At 38.2% G+C, this 22566-nt stretch overlaps 1 protein-coding gene across 1 annotated transcript in view; it reads right to left on the minus strand.

Moving 5' to 3' along the window:
• The window catches only part of LOC309598817 (sodium channel protein type 5 subunit alpha-like), a gene marked incomplete at both ends in the record, with an annotated part of 46617 nt that overhangs the window by 14734 nt on the left and 9317 nt on the right, over positions 1 to 22566 (minus strand). Inside the window, 12 exons of the mRNA XM_082329762.1 lie at positions 525 to 679; positions 1786 to 1897; positions 6277 to 6729; positions 7505 to 7858; positions 9007 to 9159; positions 9282 to 9520; positions 11229 to 11331; positions 16081 to 16272; positions 17794 to 17988; positions 19322 to 19466; positions 20093 to 20156; positions 20775 to 20981. Coding sequence (XP_082185888.1) covers positions 525 to 679; positions 1786 to 1897; positions 6277 to 6729; positions 7505 to 7858; positions 9007 to 9159; positions 9282 to 9520; positions 11229 to 11331; positions 16081 to 16272; positions 17794 to 17988; positions 19322 to 19466; positions 20093 to 20156; positions 20775 to 20981 — 2372 coding nt within the window. The remainder of the gene's footprint in view (positions 1 to 524; positions 680 to 1785; positions 1898 to 6276; positions 6730 to 7504; positions 7859 to 9006; positions 9160 to 9281; positions 9521 to 11228; positions 11332 to 16080; positions 16273 to 17793; positions 17989 to 19321; positions 19467 to 20092; positions 20157 to 20774; positions 20982 to 22566) is intronic.

The following is a 22566-nucleotide window of genomic DNA, read 5'->3' on the forward strand; positions in this document are numbered from 1 at the left end:
AAAATTACTTTTGGTAGACCTAGTGAATATGTTTTCAAATCAAATAAAACTTCCCTTATTCTTCAGTAGAAATGGATATAATCAGAGTAGCAATGAAACATTAAGTCACCTACCAGTTTACAGCCATCTTCGCTTTTAGATTCTGATCATCTTAATGTTTGAATGACTTTAAATCTAATTTTTTATTGAGCAGTTAGTCTGCTTTACAAATTTAGAAGTAGTTTTATTTTTTTAAGCTTGCCTAAGTAATTTCAGACCCTGGTTTAGCCTCCTAATTAAGCACACAAGTGTGTAAAGAACTATGTTCCATGAAGAGCTATGAAGACTATGATTCCATATATTTAAATATCTTATCCAAGAGGGAGAGAGCCTTATAACTTCTAAGGGATACATTTATTATACTCTTGTCTCTCCCTGGGGAAAGTAATGTGAGAGTAGAAGAAATAAATTAAATATAATAATGTGATTCTTTTCCTTTACTGACAACAACCAATTCAAAATTTGAGAAATTAAATTAAATTTACCAGTGCCGCGCTGCTCAATATTATCATAAAAATGATAAAATTTTCAAACCAGCTATGTTTAACAATTCTGTAGCAGGTTTTTCTAAATTTCCACCAAGTGCTGCCTGGAAACTTAGTGATATCCACTACACAACATGGGAAACATTCAACACAACCTGAAAAGAGAAAGAACAGCATATTGGTTCCATGGATAATGTGGAGACATGGAATCTAAAAAGTGTAAGACATCTTAAAATGAGCCTCTACAGACTATACAAAGAATGTGCTGTTTTACCTATGGGGTGATGCTGTGGCTGAAATGATCTAAAGCTAAACAAAAGATGACATTTGTAGGCCAAAATAATCTCTTTTAATAGAGCAACTCATACATGGAAAAAGCAGAGAAGCTTTTGCACAGCCCTTCTGCAGAAGGGCTTGCGGGCACAAAAAAGCCATTACTTCTATCTAAAAACTTGCTTATTTTATTTTCTGCATTTATTCTTTTTGTTTTGAAAAGAGGTATTACCTTACTAGTAGTTTAGTAAATTATTATTTTTACTGATTATTTCACTTGATTGCACTGCAGAGACATTACAACTAGATTCTCCGTTCGCTGTTTTGCACCAGAAACACACTTCTTCGTTAATCTGTAAAGGCAGCAGGATTGAACCATGAGAGTCAACGGAGTCTAAGGAGCCGTTCAGGCAATCAAAGGTAGGTGTCCACATTGGGATGAGCTGTACAGTCTTCTGAATTCTATTAGCTGTATTGACCAGATATTCATCCACTGTACTGGGAGCTCAGACAAATCAGTTGAAGTGCCATTTAAGATACCAGGTACCGACATACATATCCTAACTGACCTCCAGCTGCCCTTTCAGAAGGGCTTTGAGTGCCTTTTCTCATATTACAGATACCTACAGCCTGATGCCTCAATATAAGACTGAATCACACTCCAAAGATGGCATTTTGCTACCTAAACACAGGTGTTTAGAACCATTTTGGGCCTCTTCAGATATTCTACAGCTTCTGTGACAGTTCTGCCAGCTTCATGCAGTTGTCTTGCATACTCTCAGGCATCTCATATGGTACTAAATGCCTGTGTTCAGCCATCCCAACCCTGCTCCAGTTCTGTGCTGGCTTCAGGCATATTTATTTGAGTTTTTATGTTTACAAACAAGTGTCTAAGGCAAAGAGTTTCTGTCAATTTAGAAATGTTCAAAACAGATAACTTTGAATACTGGTTCATTTGGTGTCACCACAATACATAAAAGATTCTTACTTGCTGCACAACAGTCCTTAGGTAGGTATGACTTTTTAGGCTGGGAATACATCTCCAGAAGAATAACTGGATCCACAGTGCTGGCTTCAGAATAGCTACTAGCATCATATTTCTGCACAGGAGAAGGGCAAAGAAGAGAATTTATTTGCTTTTCATTAATAAGGTTATCAGATTTAAAATAAATGAAACATCACCTCCTCCTGCCCCCCCAAAAATCTGCAGCATATAAATTATCTTAATGTTCCTGAACCACCAAAATGAAAATACAAATAATAGGACAGAAAAGGCTAATCCCTACTCTTTGTTTCCATGGCTTTAATTTAATAAGTTTCTTGGTGTCTTTTAGTCACCTACATTGGACTTGCAGGAAAGAAAATGTTTAGAAGAAATTACATTATGCTACAACTTTACTTTAGAGAAAACTCTGATTTCTTCACGCCAATCCAATTCTCTTTTCATTTTCAGAGGTACAAACCATGTCTCAAAAGGCTTGATGACCTAGCAGGAAAGAAATGTACGTATGGTCTACACAGCTCAAAGAATGTAGTTATTGCTAGGTAACATACACACCTATAAAACTAAAGACAATAAGGAAAACAAGTATAAAGAAAAAGGAATAAAGCAATCTATCAGCCGTAAAGTAAGTGCCCTGTATGACATGGAAAGGGAAGGCATGAGGATAGGTATAAGAATGAGAAGCCAGAAGAGGAAGAACTGCGTTTGTTGACAGCCATGCTGATCTACACTAACTTAAGATCCTAGGGAATCTTGAACATATACAAAAATGCAATTATTTAAATTCATGGGCATTTTAATATTTTTAATATTGATTTTTTTATATAAATATAATTCAATAATGTATAACAAATAAAACTTTTGGTAACTTTATCTAAAACCATAAAATGCTAAAATGGTTTGACTTTTGGAGGTAGTAATCCAGAAAGCTGCTGAACTTTCATTTAATTTTCTGGGTCATTGCAGGCAAGCCATGATTCTTCACCTTTTTAGATGTGGAACTGTACTGTATTAGAATAAGCTAATTTTCTAGACCAGAAAAAGTATGGTTGTTTTGGGAACCGTTTCTAGGGAGCAAATTTTTGCATCCAAGGATGACAGCAAACAGAATTATCTATAAAAATGAATAGTATGTATCAGATATGTTTAAAGTAAGTGTGTTTCTTGATTAATTTCTGTTTACTTATATTGTACAAAATAATGTATTAACTTACACTGTTAGCCATAGCTGAGAGACAAACCTCCATGCTTTAAACTATTATTACCTCTAGAGAGGTGTACCATCTTCACAGGGATTATACTTGCTACTCTTTGGAAAACCCCGGCTTGTCCTGTCATTGCTGAATGAGAGAACCGCTGTGATAATTTTCATCTCTAGCATATTCCACAAGATGATAAAAGTTATAATTACCTCTTTTTGCTCTTTCTTTTGGTGTGTTTCTGAAAAATGACTTGAAGTTTCAGAAGTCCCAGAAATCTGACTGAAGCCACTTGAACTCCGGCACTGCTCTCTATGTCTTAATCTGTCTCCCTGCATGAAAGAACGCAAAGCAGTTGATTTTCCACATTTTTCTTCCTGACAGTCATTATTAAAAGTCAAAAGTCTTTAACAGAATCTAAAGCATCCACAAAATTTAGCATGTTTGTCTTTTTACAGGTAATTAAATGATGTCTCTGACAGGCATGGAAAAGAATGGTTTCTTCCTTAATTTCAAATACTGTGGTCCTGTGCTTATACTGTGGAAATGTATCATTCCTCAAGATCTACATTTAGCCCACTGATGAATTCCTACATCCAAGTCACCAAGTTCTGATGAACTGGCTCAGTAGCAACCTTTGCAGCTGGACCCCAACAGTCTCATGTTTCTAGTCACAGGCAGAAGAGATAAGTGATCCCAATCAGCTCAGTCCTTTTGCCCCTACAAATTCCAAGCAATACCAGATTTCACTGCAGTGGAGAAGGAATTTCTGTCATCAAATGTTTATGGACAACATATTTCAAATAGCCACAGATGATTATAAGGTGATCGGCAACTTCTGCTTCTTTGAGAATTTGTCCAAAGATATTCCACTGACGATGCCTCCTCTTATGACCAAAACCATAGAAAATGGATTCTACCAGTCCACCTAGACACTGACCATATGACAGTCCATCCAAAAATAGCACCTGCTTTTGACATTTCTGCCATGGCATAATACTAGGTAACTGCACTTTTGATACCTGTTCATTTAAAATATGGTGATATCACAGTCATAACACAACTGACACTCATAAAATACAACCTTTAACAAGCTAATCTAGGTACAGTATAGTCATCAAAGCCTGGTGTTCCACCTGAGCCTGCCACTCACACATCTGGATGTGTTTTTTGGATGAGCTAAACCCCATATTGCCACACGCTTACACCATCACTTTTACCTATGAAGAAAAAAAAGCAGTTGCAGCATCTTAGAAAAGCTCGTTCCTACTTGAATGTGGTAGCTGGAGAAATAAGCAGAAATGAATAAAAAGACTTAAATGAAAATCATAAGCTACTGTCTGTAAGAGGCTTCCTATCTTGCTTTATGTGAAGAACCTGCAAAATGGCTCATTCTTCTGTTGTACAAGCCAGCTTCTATTGGTACTGCCTTTAGTACAGGTCTGAGAAGCGTTAATATTTTTTTTGTTCACCTTCTGACAAAAGATTGTAGGGAAGGTATATTGGAGTCTGCTGCTTCTTATTACTACTGCCTGTGAATAAGGCAAGCTTCTAAAAGAAATTCACTTGAGGTTCTTGTGTGCTGAGCTGAGCTGAAACTACTACTGGATGTTTCACACACAGCCGCAGTACAGTCAGTGGGGTAAAAGGTATCACCCTTACCTTCTATAGGCAAAAATATTTATATGGTGTCCTGGTTTTGGCTGGGATAGAGTTATTTTTCTTCCTAGTAGCTGGTATAGTGCTGTGTTTTGGATTTAGGATGAGAATAATGTTGATAACGCACGGATGTTTTAGTTGTTGCTAAGTAGGGCTTACACTAGGCAAGGACATTTCAGCTTCCCCTGCTCTGCCCGGTGCACAAGAAGCTGGGAGGGAGCACAGCCAGGGCAGCTGGCCCAGACTGGCCAAAGGGCTGGTCCATACCGTATGGCGTCATGGCCAGTATGGAAACTGGGGGGAGCTGGCCGGGGGGCAGCGATTGCTGCTCGGGGATGGGCTGGGCATCGGTCAGCCAGTGGTGAGTAATTGCATTGTGCATCACTTGTTTTGTGTATTATTTTTTTTTCTCTTCCTCTGCTGTGCTATTAAACTGTCTTTATCTCAACCCCCGTGTTTCACCTTTTTTTTTCCCTATTCTTTCCCCCATCCCACTGCAGGGAGGAGGGTGAGCAAGTGGCTGTATGGTGCTTAGTTGCTGACTGGGTTTAAACCGCAACATACAGGAATAAGAATCTCAGAGGATGACCCAATGATTCTGAACTGGAATGCATTCATGCAGGTAGATCATTGTACTCAAACCAGCATTCATATCTTTTCTAAGCAATCACATCACATATAATAAAAGTAATGATGCCATCACAAACAGAATTTCATTAAGAAACATCACCCTCCTGAAAGGAATCAGGTAAAATTCCATTTTATTAAAAGTATAACACATCATTAGAGAGAAGAAAAGAAAGCAAAAATAAGGAAAAAAAAAAAAAAAACAAGAAAGCAAAATGAGAGAAAATATGAAATGCAAAAGTGGGCAACATACAAGTAATATGGACATGCAGCAAGGGACACTATTAATGCAGTGAGGACACAAAGGGTTTAATACAGTTGCTTGCCCTAAACTGCTTAGTGTCCTTTAAGATACCTAGGGGTGCCTAAGACATACACCTGAAGTATCTCAAATATCCCTAAATGCCTATGTACAGGCAAATGAATTGCACCGTTATTGACTACCATGGCAGTATAAATGCCTCACATGCAGAAAGACTTTGGTTTAATCCTGCCCAACACAACAAAATCAAGAGATATAAAGGGGAGTCCAGAGTATCATAGAGGTGAATAGGGGATTAAAAAAACATTAAGAAACTATTTTTTTATTTGCATTCCCTTTGGATTTCATGTAACTGAGAAGGAACACATAAGCAACACAAGAGGCCCGCCTTCCAAAATTTCCAGGTGCCATCTGTAAGGCAAAGGAGACAAAAAGAAAGAATGGCTATCTCGATCAAACTTCATTTAACAATTGACAGCCATAAATGGAAACAAACCAGACAGAAACAGAATTATGGCTATCAACAAGGAGAATAATGAAAAAGTGGATATTCAACAACTTATTGAATAGCTAAGACTATTTGGTAGCTCTTGCATTTTGAAGCTACTAGAAGAACAAAGAAAGTAAAATGGCAGAAATGACAGAAGGGATAACATTTACTGTTGAGTCTTTGAGATTATATTTACAGATGCAAGTTACAATAATTTTTCAAATATTAATATTCCTTACCTGTTTTCTGTATTCTATTTCTGTGCATACACTGTGCTCATCACCACCTTCATCGGTGTAAGTCTCTGCTACTGCAATGGGAACACAGGTACTACGACTGGTTAAAAATTCTTCATATTTCTGTGTTATTGAGGAACTCCCTTCAGTATTGTAATACCAAATGTCAAAGCAACTGTTGTCTATCTCCTTTCTGACATCTGTCATGGCATAGTTATTTTCCTCTATGTCTTTGGCAGAAATTTTCACTGAAGTCTTATTTTTGGCTGTCGTTTTGAGGCTTCGTTTCATTATTTTGCCACAATGATCCAAAATTCTGTCTTTCACAGCCTGCAGGCCCTTGTGAATCCGTGCAATGGCAATCTGACATTTAGTCATTTGTCCAGTTTCCTCTTGTCCCACTGAGGAGTCAGTACTGAACGAGCTCAGCAGCAAGGCGATGAATAGGTTGAGCACCTTGAAATAGTTAAAGTTGGAGACACCATTGCTAACAGAAAAGACATTTCAGAAAACCCTCCTTAGATAAAAAAATCTCAAACTCCCTTTCATCAACCACTGCAATGAAATTATTTACTATTGTAGTGGAATATTAATATAGTACGATATGGCCCCTTCTGGAAGGAAAGGCAGAATAAAAAGGAAGGAAGTGAGGGTTTGGGTATATCAAATATATTTTCACATGCTCTGATGTTTATCATGTATGAGGAGGTAGCTATGTTGAAAAACAGCAGGCAAAGATAAATTTTAGTAACATCACCATCAAAAAGGATCTGGTATAGACCAAGAAACCAAGCAGATGAAAAAGATTTCGTCTTCCAGTATATATAGATTAGATCTGGTATATATCACACAAACCAGAAAATCTGGGTACTGTAAACTTTTGATAATATAAGGATAAGTTGGTAAGCATTAAAAGTACTGAACAGTTTGGTTACTTGATCCTAGCAACACAAAAGATGAAGAAATCAGACACCAAATTATCAAAAGCACTGCATTTCTATACTCTGGGTAGAAGGAATAATTTGGTTTATTTTGCTTAGCTGCTACCTCTTATGTGAGAAAAAGAAAGACAGGAAAAGGGAAAAAAGACAGAAGAAAAATATATATTAAGTAATAGCCAGAAAAAAGAACAGTGTGAATACTGTTCAAGTGATAAAGTTTCCCTTGGGAAAAGAGATGCCAGTGTAAGTGGATGCATTCAGTAGGGATTGAAAAATAGCTTGAAACTCACCACCAGGTTTCCTATCACCAGGACTAGCAAGAAAATGGGAAGACATAGCTCTTTTCCAGCCACTTCCATACATTCCCACATGGTTTCGATCCATTCTCCACATAATATTCTGAATATAATCAGGAATGAATGACAAAAATCCTTCATATGCCAGCGTAAATCCATACTGGTGCTTATTCTAGAGAAATTAGTCACATAATAATTGCCTAAAACCTGCTTTCCGACTACAGCAAAAATAAATACAGTGATAATCAAAACCAGAGTGAGGTTACCCAGAGCACCAACTGAGTTTAGGATTATTTTCATAAGAGTATTTAAGGCTGGCCAGGACTTTGCCAATTTGAAGATCCTGAGCTGTAAATAAAACACAAGAGAACAATGTGAGTGGTGAACACTCCGTAGATAGCACAGCACACATAAAAACCAGACCCTGCATTTATCATATAAGACCATCATAATTTTTCTCCCAAAGAAAGGTTTTTAGTTGTTCTGATCCAAAAGCGTTGTGCTTAAGCTCAGATAGTTAATGTTACTAAGAACAGAGAACTGCCAAAAGATGGTTTCAAATTGTTTGTGCTAAGTTAGATATGAGCACGTGTAAGTCTATTAGTATTAATAGCAATAATAGTAATAATAATCAAGTGGCTTATAGGTACTTGGATGAGGCTTATGAAATGACTGCATTTTGGACTAAATCAAATGTAATCAGGCAAAAATTGAAAAAAAGAATTTTTTCTACCCTCACCCAACAGACTTAACATAGGATCTGAAAAGCCAGATGGGATCTATTCTATGCATTCTCATGAGTAAAAAGGATGTTTTTAGTCAAATTAGTGTTCAGAGCTGTTAAAACCTCCCAGTCATGATACACAAGATGAAACAGAATTCAGCTGAATTTCTAGGTGTGATGACTCTGAAAAGCTATGAAGAATGTTGGAAGTAATTAGTAAATTTAGCATTCTAAATACACAGTAAGGACGTAAGCAAAAAAGTAACATTATACATAGCCATCTGAGAGCTACTCCTCCTTTTCCCTAAGATGGAAGAAAGCCTTGAGGAGACCTCAAGGCCAAGTCTAAGCCTTGAGGAAAGCTATGTTATTTTACAAATCTCAACTCAAAAGGAAAAGTTGTGAAGGAACCTTTGCTATCCTTAAGCTCATGAAAACACTCAGATAATATCTTTTCCTAATTGAAGATCTGAAATGTAGTTGAGCAGTGCCACTGTACAGACCTAACAGGGAACCAGTGAACTCTCTGCTAGGTCAAATCTCCAAGGGGAGATTGTAGTATCCAATATACACAGTAAAAGAAACATATTGAATGTATTCTTTAATATTAATTTAGTATTCACTCTAATTAAACATTCATGTTGGCTTATTATATACAAAGACAACTGATTTAAAAGATCCATCGGTAAAATAATTCGAGGGTGTTTCACTGTAATCTTCTACAAATCTATACAACACATGTACTTTTTGAAAAGAATAAAGAAATAATTACCAGCCTGAAAGATGACAGATTTTCTTTAAAGCTTATTAGGCCAACCATAACAACTATGCTATCAAAAATATTCCATTTTTGCTGAAAATAGTTGTAAGGATCTAGAGCGATGATTTTCAAGATCATTTCTGCTGTAAAAATCAGGGTGAAGACCTGGAAAGAGGAAGAAGAAATTCGGCAAAAAGTCATTGAAAAAGTATGTCTCCTTATGGGACTGTCCCAGTACAAATATGGGGTTATCACTCCATATTCACTCTAACATAGACCTAACTTACCTTGTCACTTATACAAATCATGCGTTGATAATGGGCCGGCATGCAAGGGTACTCCAGAGCCATAAATAAGGTATTCCCGATAATGCAGACCATGATTAAGAGATCAACAAATGGATCCAAAATCACCAATTTCACCTTCTCTTTGACCGCTCTCCAGAATGGACAGCAATTCCAAATCAGATATGTTCGAGCAAAACGTTTCAATAACGAAGGGCATTTCAGTTTTGACTCTTGCAGTTCTAAATGACAAAGAGGGAAAGTGACATACAAATAATCTCATACAGAAGTTCATAGTATGAAGAAAAAGACAGTCATAGAAAAAGATTGAAAAGAAAAATCAATCATCTCACGTGAGCAGAATGGCATAACTGAAAAACATTGTTTCACTCATTCTACACAAACTAATCACAAACTATTTAAAGGTCACCATCAACAAACCTCATAGTTACAGAAACAGGTGATATTACCCACCTCTTCATGTGTTTATTATACTATTGAAGGATGATAAAGGATCTGCATTAAGGAGAAATAACTGTCTCTGGGAAGACTGACAATTTGTTTTCTGTGAGTTGCATTTGCGCAGTCACAGATGCAGCATGGGTTGAAAAAAAGTCCAGGATAAAATGAAGAAGGATGTCCCCCATATCTTGGTGTCCAGAGTTGAGGATAGGGTTATAAGATAAGTCAAGTTGAAAGGGACCTCAGGAGATCTCTAGTGCAACACCCTTCTCAAAGCAGGGTCAGCTGTGAGGTCAGAGACTGCATAACCTGTTCCTTTGACTGTCCCCACGGTGAAAGCTTCTCCTTACACATAGTTTGAAGCTCTCTTCTTTCAATTTATGTCTGTTGCCTCATCTTCCCACTGTGCACCACTGCGAAGAACCTGGCTCCACCTTCTTGATAATGTCTTCCTACACACTGGAAGGTTGATATTAACTTCCCCTCAAAACCTTTTCTCCAGGCTGAACCAGCCCAGCACTGGGCAAGTGCTCCATCCCTTGACTTGGTGGCCCTCTACTGAACTCAATGTATTTCTTGTATTGGGGGGCCAGGGGCAAACTGGGCATAGTATGTGATCTAGCAAGTGCTTAATAAAGGGTGATAATCACTTTTCTCCTGGCTATGCTCTTTTTCATATAGTCCAGGATACTGCTAGCCATTGCTGTTGCAAAGGCATGTTGCTGGCTCATACTCAGCTCACTGCTCGCAAGGACCCACAGGGCCTTTCCTGCAGAGCTGCTTCCCAGCCCGCCAGCTCCCAGCCTGTATTGTTGCAAGAGGTTCTTGCAGATATGCAGCTTACGTTTGTTCTGGTTGAATTTTCATAACGTTCCTGTTGGCCCATTCCCCCAGCCTAAGTCCTTCTAGATGTCAGCCCTTACCTCCAGTGTATCAAGTGGTTCCCCCCCAATTTAGTGTCATCTGCAAAATTGAAGAGCAAGCCCTCTGTTGCCTCCTCTAGGTCACTTAGGACAAGATGTGTCCTAGGATACACCCTGTGGTACTTGTTACCTGCCTCCAGGTAGAACACAGCCTGTTCACCAGACACTTGAAGCCCAAACATTCATCCGTTTTTTTGTGCAGCTGATTGTCCACGCATGCCGACCCTAACACCCTAACTTGGATGAAAAAATACTGTGGGAGAGAGTGTTGAAAGCCTTGCTAAAGTTGAGGTAAATGAAAACATTGCTCTCCCCTCATCCACAAACCCAGTCATTTGATTGTACAAGGCAATCAAGTTGGTCAGGCATGATTTACCCTTGGTAATTGCAAGTTACGGTTGCAGTTAAATGAGATACGAGAATATTTATTTTACTGAAATTTACATTTGATTGCAGCATAATTTCCCCTAGTGACTTTTAAAATAATGCTGACTGTTTGTGACATTTTGATCTCTTAGGTCAAATTACACAATCACCATAGGAAAAACACTAAAGAATGACTTACGCAAGTTATCTGTAATAACAGTGGCTGCACTCATTAACCTCTGTCTTCGAAAAGGATCATTAATAGAGTCCACTGACAATTCATAGGACAGCAGTATCTGCCTCTTTGGTTAGAAAGACAACAGAAGATAATATAACAAGGGAATATGAAGAAATGGAAATATAAAAATTATGTCCAGCATAAGATAAATATGCCTTTTTTAAATACACACTGTGATGAAGCCTTACCTTGCTGAAAGAATGTAAAACAGAACAATACAACAATATCATGTGTTTGCCTTTGAAGTCAAAGAACATTTAATGAAAACCAGTAATATTGTTCAAGAAGTTGTTTCCTTCTGATAATATTTAACAATAATAATGCCATTATTTAAGAAGTATAGAATCATTAACAGGGGAGAAAAGGAAAAAAATCATTCCATCTTTCCGGTGACTGATAAAAAGAACATACAAAAAGAAGACTGATGATAAGTTTGAATAATTTATTGGCTATTTAACCATGAATTGCTGATTATTGATAAAACAAAAATTATTTATTAAAATTAAGAACAGTTATTTAGTGAATCAAAATTATTGGTTTTCCCAGCCCTATTAAGCCTATCAAGATCTATACTAATGAACTGGCTAAAACTAGGAATGCGACTACTTTTGTTTTCATTAGAAGTTACAGAATGATAAACTCAGTGTTCCTGATGTGCACTGAAGAACAGACAGGTCAACACCTCTGTCTTGTGGGACACACCGAATTATTATCAAAGATTCAGTTCATGACACATTAATACTGCCCCCCCTCCCCTCCCCTTGTAAAGAGTAAGTAGACAATTGTAAAACATGCACTGCAAAGAATAGATGAGACTCTGAGGTAGAGAAAAACAGAAAGAATGAAAACTCCAGTATCAGGGAGGACATAATTAGAACTACCAGCTGACAGGGAGCTGCTGACTGACCACATCGTAATGCACAGTACCTTAGTATCCCCTTTCAGCACAACTTGATTTGTTTCATTTTCTTTTTGTGGGGAGGGTATATAAGTAAAGATATAGAATCATAGAATGCTTTGGGTTGGAAGGGACCATTAAAGGCCATCTAGTCCATCCCCCTGCAATGGCAGGGACATCTTCCACTAGATCAGGTGGCTCAGAGCCCCATCCAGCCTGGCCTTGAATGTTTCCAGGGATGGGGCATCTACCACCTCTCTGGGCAACCCATTCCAGTGTTTCACCACCCTCATTGTGAAAAATTTCTTCCTTATATCTAGTCTGAATCTACCCTCTTTTAGTTTAAAGCCATGACGTCTTTCCTATTGATATGTCGCATCATTACTTCAAACTTTTACAATAATATGATTTTTATGAACATATTCTATAAAACTGTTATTCAGGGAATGAAACTGATATCCTTGGCCTCAGGGGTTTAATAAGAATTATTTCTTTTTGTCTCTCCGGTATTTTAATGACTTGAAAAGCTAAGCAAAACTTAGCTGATAGAACTGTCACAGAACAGACATGTAAAATGAATTTATAATACAGTGCTAAAACGTTCATTTTTCTATCTGTATTTTTTCAAAATCTAAAAGACTCAATTAGACTATTCTAATCACATCCAAGTTACCAGTGCAACTTGTCCTTTCATTCCTTTCTATGTTTGGTGTCTCAGAGGAGAGAAACCGAGAAAAATATGTGCGCCAGCCCGACTAAATTCCTCAGTCGTCTTGTTGAAATTCACGTCTGTTCAGAAGCATTCAGAGCTAAGAACATTCATCAACACTGAACCAGTTACTGCTGCTCATCTATCTTTAGCTGAAGTAAATAACTGGTGATGAAAAGTCCTCTGACAAATTGGGATTTAAAATCGGGATATGCACTAGCGAAATAGTCCATTCAAGTTTTTATAGAACGGATTATGTCCTACCAAAAAGTTCCTACATCTCATACGCTTTTTTTCTCTTTGACTTAGCATCTTTAGCCTCTTTTTGTGATTAGAGAGTACATTGCTTGCAGAGTCCTCAGTTGCAGCAGAGCTAGTACTACCAGTAGTTGCCATAACATGAAACAAACTGCCATGTTTGTTGTCGATTATATTTATTTGACTAAGGTAGAACTCTACACCAGAGAAGCTCACACTACTTGGATCATGCTCTGGGCCTTTTTTTTTTTTTTTTTTTTTTAAATATGAAATATCAACATTTGTAGGACGAAGTGAGAACTGTGACGTAGGGGAGTGAGAGGGAGCGTACTATGCATCTTGAAGAACCCTCATGATTGATAAATAGCTGCTTCTGCTGTCAAATGATCGTCTGTAAGTATGTGTGAGACAGCATAAGACTATAACCAGGATCTCACACAATCACAATTACCTGGAGCTGGGTCTTGGAATTCTTTACGCAGATGATAGTGTAGAGTCATCCGTTAGCAAGCAAAGCAATGTAGTTTAAACTCTGCAGAATATACTCCCGAAAAGTGGGTTCCACTTCACATTTCTCGTACCAGGTTCTAATGCAATTATCTCTTTCCAAAAGAGATGTGGTGGTGAATGGAGTCAAATCCAGTTGGCAGCCAGTCACAAGTGGTGTTCCCCAGGGCTCAGTATTGGGGCCTGTCCTGTTCAATATCTTTATCGATGAGGCTACAGGCTTGGGGAGGAGGGGCTGGAGAGCGGCCTGGCGGAAAAGGACCTGGGGGTGTTGGTCGACAGCCGCCTGATCATGAGCCAGCAGTGTTCCCAGGTGGCCAAGAAGGCCAATGGCATCCTGGCTTGTATCAGGAATAGTGTGGCCAGCAGGACCAGGGAGGTGACAGTGCCCCTGTACTGGGCACTGGTGAGGCCGCACCTCGAGTGCTGTGTTCAGTGTTGGGCCCCTCACTACAAGAAGGACATCGAGGTGCTGGAGCGTGGCCAGAGAAGGGCAACGAAGCTGGTGAAGGGTCTGGAGCACAAGGCTGATGGGGAGCGGCTGAGGGAGCTGGGGTTGTTTAGTCTGGAGAAGGGGAGGCTGAGGGGAGACCTTATTGCTCTCTACAACTGCCTGAAAGGAGGCTGTAGCGAGGTGGGGGTCGGTCTCTTCTCCCCAGTAACAAGTGATAGGATGAGAGGAAACGGCCTCAAGCTGCGCCAGGGCAGGTTTAGGTTGGATATTAGGAAAAACTTCTTCACTGAAAGGGCAGTCAGGCACTGGCACAGGCTGCCCAGGGAAGTGGTTGAGTCCCCATCCCTGAAGGTATATAAAAGACGGGTAGACGTGGTGCTTAGGGACATGGTTTAGTGGGGGGCTTGGCAGTGCTGGGTTAACGGTTGGACTTGATGATCTTAAGGGTCTTTTCCAACCTTAACAATTCTGTGATTCTATGATTCTATGAAAAGTTCCTATACAGGGATATTCATAACTTTGCCATTCTCTGCACACAGAGAGGGGAAGGGACCTTGGGAAGGATCTGAAAATGTTATTTCTGAAATGTAAAAATACAGATTTCTTTTGGCATCCAACCTGTGCAGATTTTGCAGCCTTGGAGGTCTAGGAACTAAACCAAATTTATCTCCTGGCTCAGTCATCTCCTGCAACACAGTCACACACTTAGACGAAAAAAATTAAATAGCGATAATCAGCCATAAGAGGTGATTTTTATACTTATAGAAGATATGGCACCTGCTATGGAAAGACTTTTTTTTCCTCAGTAGGTATAATAATAGACTACCATGGACTGTGATAGTGTTCCCTTTAAGCACAGCAGAACCAAATTAGGTCACAAAATGGCATTATATTCTTAACACGGCAGGGGAAACGTTAATGGCACTCTCTAAGAAGAAAATACTGTACTAAAGGAGATGACAGATGGCAGTTGCTGCCAAGTGGATGATTTTGACTCCTTCAGCTCAGACACATAATTTAATATAGCTAGGATCACAGAATTTAGGAGAAATTCTGACCATGCTGACTGCCAGAATGAAAAAATAATCCATTTTAGCTAGGATGACATGTGTGACATAAACTCCCCTACAAGGGCACTTTTCAAAAGGAAGGAAGTTGGGCCATTACTCCTTTAGCTCTGCTACTGGAAAGTTTCCATTTTCTATGAGATGGGTGGGAACAATTCTGATGTTCTCCCAGAAGCAAGAGAGAATCTGCCACGAAATGGAACGGACTATCATGGGGGGGGTCATAGAAAACATCTTGGGAGACAGAGGGGTGAGAGATAATATAAAAATGAACAGTGTATGTTTTGGTGATGATTTCCAGCTCTCCACATCTAGCGACCCTTCTCAGTCATGGTAAATGATCACCAAAGAAATGGAAGGAAGAAACATATCTGAGAAGGTGAATGAAGACTGGTTTGAAATTCCAGCCTGAATTATCAAAGGTGTGGCTGGGAACCAGGGTTTCAGTCAAGGTGTTATTTGGACACAAACATCTAATTTTGCACCACCTGATTTTCTAGTGGACCCTGTTTGGTCTAAGTCACAAGCCCGTACTGGAGAATGGCTGCTGCTGAACCAGTATAAGGGCATTAAAGGCTTTTTTTTTAGATATTGTTGAAAATAACTCAGTAATATGGATAATTGAGAATTATTTCAGAAGATTCAGCTCAAGATTAAAATACTTAAATATAGGCATCTAAATGAGGGTGTCTACATAGAGCCAGAGAAAAACTCAAGTTGGGAAGGTCCTCTGGACTCCTCCCACTCCATCGCTCAAAGCAGGGCAAAACTCAACTCTAGGGCTTTTAATCCAATGCATGCAAGAAAGGGAAAAGAAAAAAAAAAGAGGGAAAAAAATTGCAAATAAAGAAAGCTTTTCTGCTCATTAGATTGTCACATCACATGCAAGTCTAATGAATATATCTATTTCGAATACTTACAAGCTTCTTGTGGCAGTGACCAGGCTGTGAATGAAATATCTGCTCCTCTTTGCCGTGATCACCTAAAATTAAGCTTTGTCTTAAAATAGGTTTTTCTTTCTCCATCTCTTTTTCTTTTGAATTTTTCAAGTCAGCAACTGACATTTCAGATCCGCCATGTAAGGCCTTATTACCCTCTCCAGCAGCCAACATCTGTAAAAGAAACAGCAAAAAGTCGGTCTATTAATACAAGGCAAATGGACTAGGATCGTATGCGGTTAAATTATTATGTTATCTGAATGCTTTGCACTAATAATTCTTACCTTTCAAATATTAAACTACTATAAAAAGATAGGAGTACAAAATGCTATTCACAATACTGAAAGATAAAGCAGGGCTCCTTATCGGCTTCTACAATTAAAGTTTGTCCTTGCCACTTTAGATATTGTATTTTGTATCTGAATTACAGAATATTAAGGTGTATCCTTTTACTCTCCTTTTCTTGCTTTGGAAAGGACCTTGAGCCCAAAGACAACAGAAGACTAAGGGCTCACACTAAATCCTAAAATGTTAAACCTTTCTTAACTACTAATCCCGTTGAAAGAAAAATAGAAGGAAGAAAAGCCTAAGTAAAGCTTGGCAAGCTGGAATTTCAGACAGAGAAACATTACAGGCCTGTCAACAGCTGTAGAGGAGGAATTTGGTAAACCAGTGATGCCTTTCATTTAACGATGAAATTGGACAACTGCTAGAGAATATTTGCATGTCCTCTTACAAATCTGACTTTTCTGACTGTTAGCAGTAAATCAGAGGCATCTTTTATAAAAAGTTAGAAGACAAAGTATGTCTCACAATAATTTTCAATCATCTGTCTTGTTGCCTCAGCTCAGAGCTTCACTTCTCAGGAATAAAATAAAAACAACAAGGTGATCCCTGGTCCTCTATAGGCGAAGGAATGAATGAATCTAGGCAACACTGCGCCAAGAGGAACCACTGTAGAAATCTGATGTGTGTCTATTAGCTCTCCAACAGCAACGAAACGAACGCAGTCTCTGGATGTCCTTCTACATTAATACGGAACTAATGGCATTAGCCTGGCCAAAACCTAGTCCTGCTCTTGTCAACTGGTAGACCTTCTGCGTGCAATCACTCAAAAAGAGGCATGACACCCCTTAAATAGCTGAGCACAGTGGCTCTCAGAAAGCTTGCCTTTTTGATCAATCCTGAAACCTATCAGCATTAGAACCTCCAATCTCAGGGAACTGTAGAAATGACAACTTTTCTTATGGATGCAAATTTATCCACTCATACTTCCTTCATCAGACTACACAGTAATAGCAAGAAGGAATATTCAGAGAAAGGAATTTTTGTACACAGCAATAGTGGTAGCGTACAAGAATGGGGCACGCCACAGAGCACAGGCCCTTATGCCATACCATAAAAGCTATATACTTCCCAGCAAGCCATTCCTATACAATGCCAGGTCTGCAAATCCTAAAACTTAATATGATTTAACTTGGACTCATGCTGTTTGTTTGTATCACAGAAATGTTTATATATATCTAAATATATATATATACACACACACGTATTTATAAAGAGACAAAGAGAAATGAGGTGTGAGAAAGTATTGTAAGAAGCACATGTTTAATTAAAACCTTATTTCTCTAATTCACCAACAGAAGAAAACAAAAGGAACCACATATTATGTATTACATATAATAATTTACAAACCCGTTCTTTCTCTAGAATTTGTTGGGCATCCTGAAGTAATTTTTCCTTTGCCTCTGTGTCAGCAAGAGTAGCTCTATTTTGCTCTTCATATGCCATAGTTACTACAGCCAAGATCAGATTGAAGAGATAAAATGAGCATAAAAAGATGACCCCCAGAAAAAATAAAATGTAGTTCTTTCCAGATGTACGGATAGTCTGTAAGGAAAAGGTAAAGGTTTTAATAAATTCTTAACAAACTAACATTTACACTAGAATTTCAAACTAACTTTAAACAATTTATTTTCCTATACAATACAAAAGGTCAACATACTGCACTGTTTTCTTTGAACAAGAGTAGGATCTACCTCTGGTCTAAGTTATAGAGAAGGTCTAGAAATACATCTAGTCAGGAGTTCCCCTGGCCTTCAAGTAAATAAATTTCAGCTCTTAAAAATTTCTCTGTAAACATACAATGTTTTCTCTTTATGTAACAGACCATCAAACATTCATAATGATGTCCTGTACTGCAAAGAAGAATTAACAAAATCCTTTCTTAAAATTAAATGAAATATCTTCCAGCAAACCAGGCAAATGATCATCAGAGTCTAAGTTGTGAGAAGACAACTTCAGCTGTAAAGAGATATACAGCTGGCTACAGAAGAAATTAATAAAACTCAGTAATAAGGATGAAAGCTAGGATTATCTAAACAATCAATCATGAAAGATGCTATAATTAGTGAATCAGAGGGAATATTTAGACTGATTGCTTATTCTTACTTTTTATAAATGGCAGCAGAGGAGATGGCTCAAAATTAAGCTCTGAGACATTAAAAACTATAAACCACATGACCTCTAAATGGCACAAGAAGATTTATCAATTTTAAAAAAATCTCAGTTAATAAAGGTTGCTTGAAAAAAGTTAAAGTGGACCATATGAAAGCTATAGAACAAGGCAGAGGATAATTCCCTTCTAAGAAAGGCGCTGCATAGATGTAAGGGATCCAAAAAGTTCTCTACACGCAATTTTTGTATCAGTTTTGTCAAAACCCAGAATTTAAAAGTTACATTCAACTCTCTGAATCAAAACATAAAGGCTGCAATTTTTTTAATACCAGTTGTCCAAAATGATCTGAAATGTAAGTGTATATGTTGAGCCAAAAGGTTTGGTGAGGAGTCAGGACTTAAAAGGAAGAGAAACAGAGTATGTAACAGGTCCTCGTATCCCCTGCAGCAGCAGTGTGCTCGCTAGCAGGATCTACTATACACCCCAATCCTTTGGTAGTTACATATTAACATGTAACTATTAATCACTGACCCAAGTGTGTTCTCCAACAAAACTATGAGCATTCACAGCAGGATTGCTCCCATCCAATGCTACTTGCAGAAGGTGTTACAACTTAGTCACTTGAGGCTACTTCCTTAATATTTATGTTGATTTTAAAAGAAATTTGGTATCAGTAATTTTAAAACAGGTGCAGATTTTTCTAGTGGACATAAAGCTCTAAACTGCATATCTAAAGTCATTCTAGCAGGTAATAAAAGTACTTACTTGTCTGTAGAGACGCTCCCAGTAATCCTGTGTCATCAGACGGAACAAAGAAAGGAAGGCCCAGCCAAAATGATCAAAACTTGTATAACCAAAGTCAGGATTCTTCCCAACCTTCTTGCAGCTATAGTTTTCTGGGCACTCTTTGCTAACCACAAAAGAAATGTTAAACAATACTTACTTGCAGTATTAGATTGTACCTGAAAGCATCTAGTACACAACATCAAATATTTTGTTCAGTTTATTGAAAGTCTGTTTCATTATTCCCCAATATAATTCTGCCAGAAGAACTGATTTATATCAGACAATTCTAGAAAGCCATTTGTCTAGTTGAAGAAACTAGACAGAAACTCTAGTTCTGTCTAGTTTCTGACTAGACAGAAACTCTCCACTGATGTAGGATGCATTCAAACAAATACATAGGAGAAAAAATGGAAATATGTTTACTTTTAAATAATTCACCGAGGAGAGGAGAGTTTACTAATGCCTCACAACTCTTTACTGATGTGTTCCCCTCCTCCTATCACTCTACATTATCATTATATTACCAGTGGTTAGCAACAAAACACAAATATAATTGCTTGCATCCTAGTACTTTACTTCATTGTTTTTCTGATGTGAAATATCTGGTTTTTAATTTAATACCCACACCCACACACACACACACACTCCACCCTCCTGAAAAATCACCACCATTCCTTTAGGCCAAAAATAAAACCACAGTATATTTGAAGAAAAAAATAAGAAAGTACTAAAACTGTTCTGTTCACTTACTCAGGATCTGAACTGAACCCACAGAGCAATATTTCAGAAGATTTATTCATTCTGTAGCAGATATCTAATACAAAAAACATCAAGGTATCATAAAATCAGAAGGTGTCAGTTCCTACAGCACTCTGACAGTAAATCATACATTGCTGCACTTTAAAAAACAGCCCGACGAACTAAGTCTCTCTGAAAGACTCCTTTCACCACCAAGGGCGCATAGGGCTGTTTCTCAGCAGATCTGTCCCTATGGCAATTTCAAAAAAAAAAAAAAAAATTAAGTGCCTAACTCACAATGTAAGATTCTATTTGATCTTTGGTAAAAATAAGAACCTCTGCAAGAAGCAGGCAAAATTTCTGAACGATATAGTTTAAGTGATGGAAAAAATCATTCTCTGTGCAGTACCCCTAAAATTAGGATCCCCATGCAATGTGCATAGGTAAAGAAGCAAATGTTTATAGAAAACTCAGTCCTTTCTGCCCCACAGACTGCTAACCTTTCTCCAAATCCCACATTCACTAATCTCTCATTCAGTTGTCCCATAGGCTTCATCTTACTATTCATGCAAATGGAAGGACATACCTTCTTGTGAGAAATACATGCAACTATATTTTAACATCTCTGTGAAAAAACAAGACATACATAGGAAGATACACAGATTATGTAAAGGGAGAAAAGAATAAAATTTACCTGTATCATTTGGTAAGTATATCTTGGCATCCTTACATAATGTGTCATTGTATATGGTATTATTGAGGACACATTTGGATGTTAAATTGCCCATAAAAAGCTGGAGGCCTATTAGAGCAAATATACTCAAGCAAAAAACAGTCAAGATCAACACATCCGTAAGTTTCTTAACAGATTCAATAAGTGAATTTACGATGACTTTCAGACCTAGAAAAATAAGATTCGATAATATGCAAAATAAGAAGAGGAATGCAATAGCGTTCCCACATGACAATACACAACAGTTGCATGTATGTTAAAAACAATCAGTGTAAGTGGTTTTGTAATTTCAGAGTATTAAAAGAGGTAAAATAAAGCATAGGAATGAGTAAAGTATTTTTACTTAAATTTCCTAATCATAACTTATTTGGCTTTTCTAACACTAATTTTGCTAACTTGAAAATTCTAAATTAAGATGGCATCTAAGCAAACTCTTAGGACCTTTAATGAATATGGACAGATTTCTGTGCTTTATTAACATTAACCTAGTACTTCACATTGTGCTAAATACACATTACAATAAAGGATAGCTTCTGCTGACCTCAGGGAATTGTGTCTTAGAAGATAATGCTTTACGGATGTCACCAGTTTAAAAGCAAAAGAACATTTATGAAACTGGGAAGGGAACAAATACATGTTGGGGACCACCCAGCTGGAAAGCAGTGTGGCAGAAGAGGACCTGGGGGTTCTGGAGGACACCAAGTTGAACATGAGCCAGCAGCGTGCCCTTGTGGGAAAGGCGGCAAATGGTATCCTGGGCTGCATTAGGCAAAGCATGGCCAGCAGGTCGAGGGAGGTGATCGTACCCCTCTACTCAGCACTGGTGGGGCCACATCTGGAGTACTGGGTCCAGTTCTGGGCTCCCCAGTACAAGAGAGACATGGACATACTGGAGAGAATCCAGAAGAGGGCCACAAAGATGATGAAGGGGCTGGAGCCCCTCTCCCATCAGGAAAGGCTGAGAGAGCCAGGACTGTTTGGCCTGGAGGAGAGAAGGCTCAGGGGGATCTCATCAATGTATATAAATACCTGAAGGGAGGGTGCAAAGAGGATGGAGCCAGGCTCGTACCAGTGGTGCCCAGTGACAGGACCAGAGGCCATGGGCACAAGGTGAAACACAGGAGGTTCCCTCTGAACAGCAGGGAACACTTTTCTACTGCGAAGGTGCCTGAGCACTGGCACAGGCTGCCCAGGGAGGGAGCAAAATCAAAAATATATTTGTAGTTACATAGAAATGGTAAAGTTAATATATATTATGAAAATGGGATATATAGTCGTTTATAGATTTTCAAATGATTTTTTGTAGTTAGATTCTGAAATCCATACTTTGGTATCCTAATCAGTGGCACAGCTTACAAAAAGATCAAATATCTGGACAGCATATGCAAAATACTGTTGATGAAAGTATTATGCTCAATCCAGACAGTGGCTGTGGCCAGTAAACAAACAAATGAAAAACTCTGAAATATTGTGAAGTCAGCATTCAGGGAAATAAACCATAGAAGATTAAGCTAATGAAGTATAACATGAAACCAGAAATATGGTGGTATAGCCATCGTTATATTAAGACAACGTATTGAATAGCGTGCGCTGCTCAGGAAAGACAAAAGTAAAAAGACAAAGGCACTGGGCTAAGTAAAATTGAACATTAGTGATGGGATAGAAAAAGCAGAAAATACAAAAATTTGCCTGTGTCAAAATCATTTTGAGGAAAGATGATAAAAAATATTCTGTTAGGATGCTGCTGAGAGTT

Source organism: Platalea leucorodia, assembly GCF_965183815.1.
Source record: "Platalea leucorodia genome assembly, chromosome: 1".
NCBI classification, from domain to species: Eukaryota; Metazoa; Chordata; class Aves; order Pelecaniformes; family Threskiornithidae; genus Platalea; species Platalea leucorodia.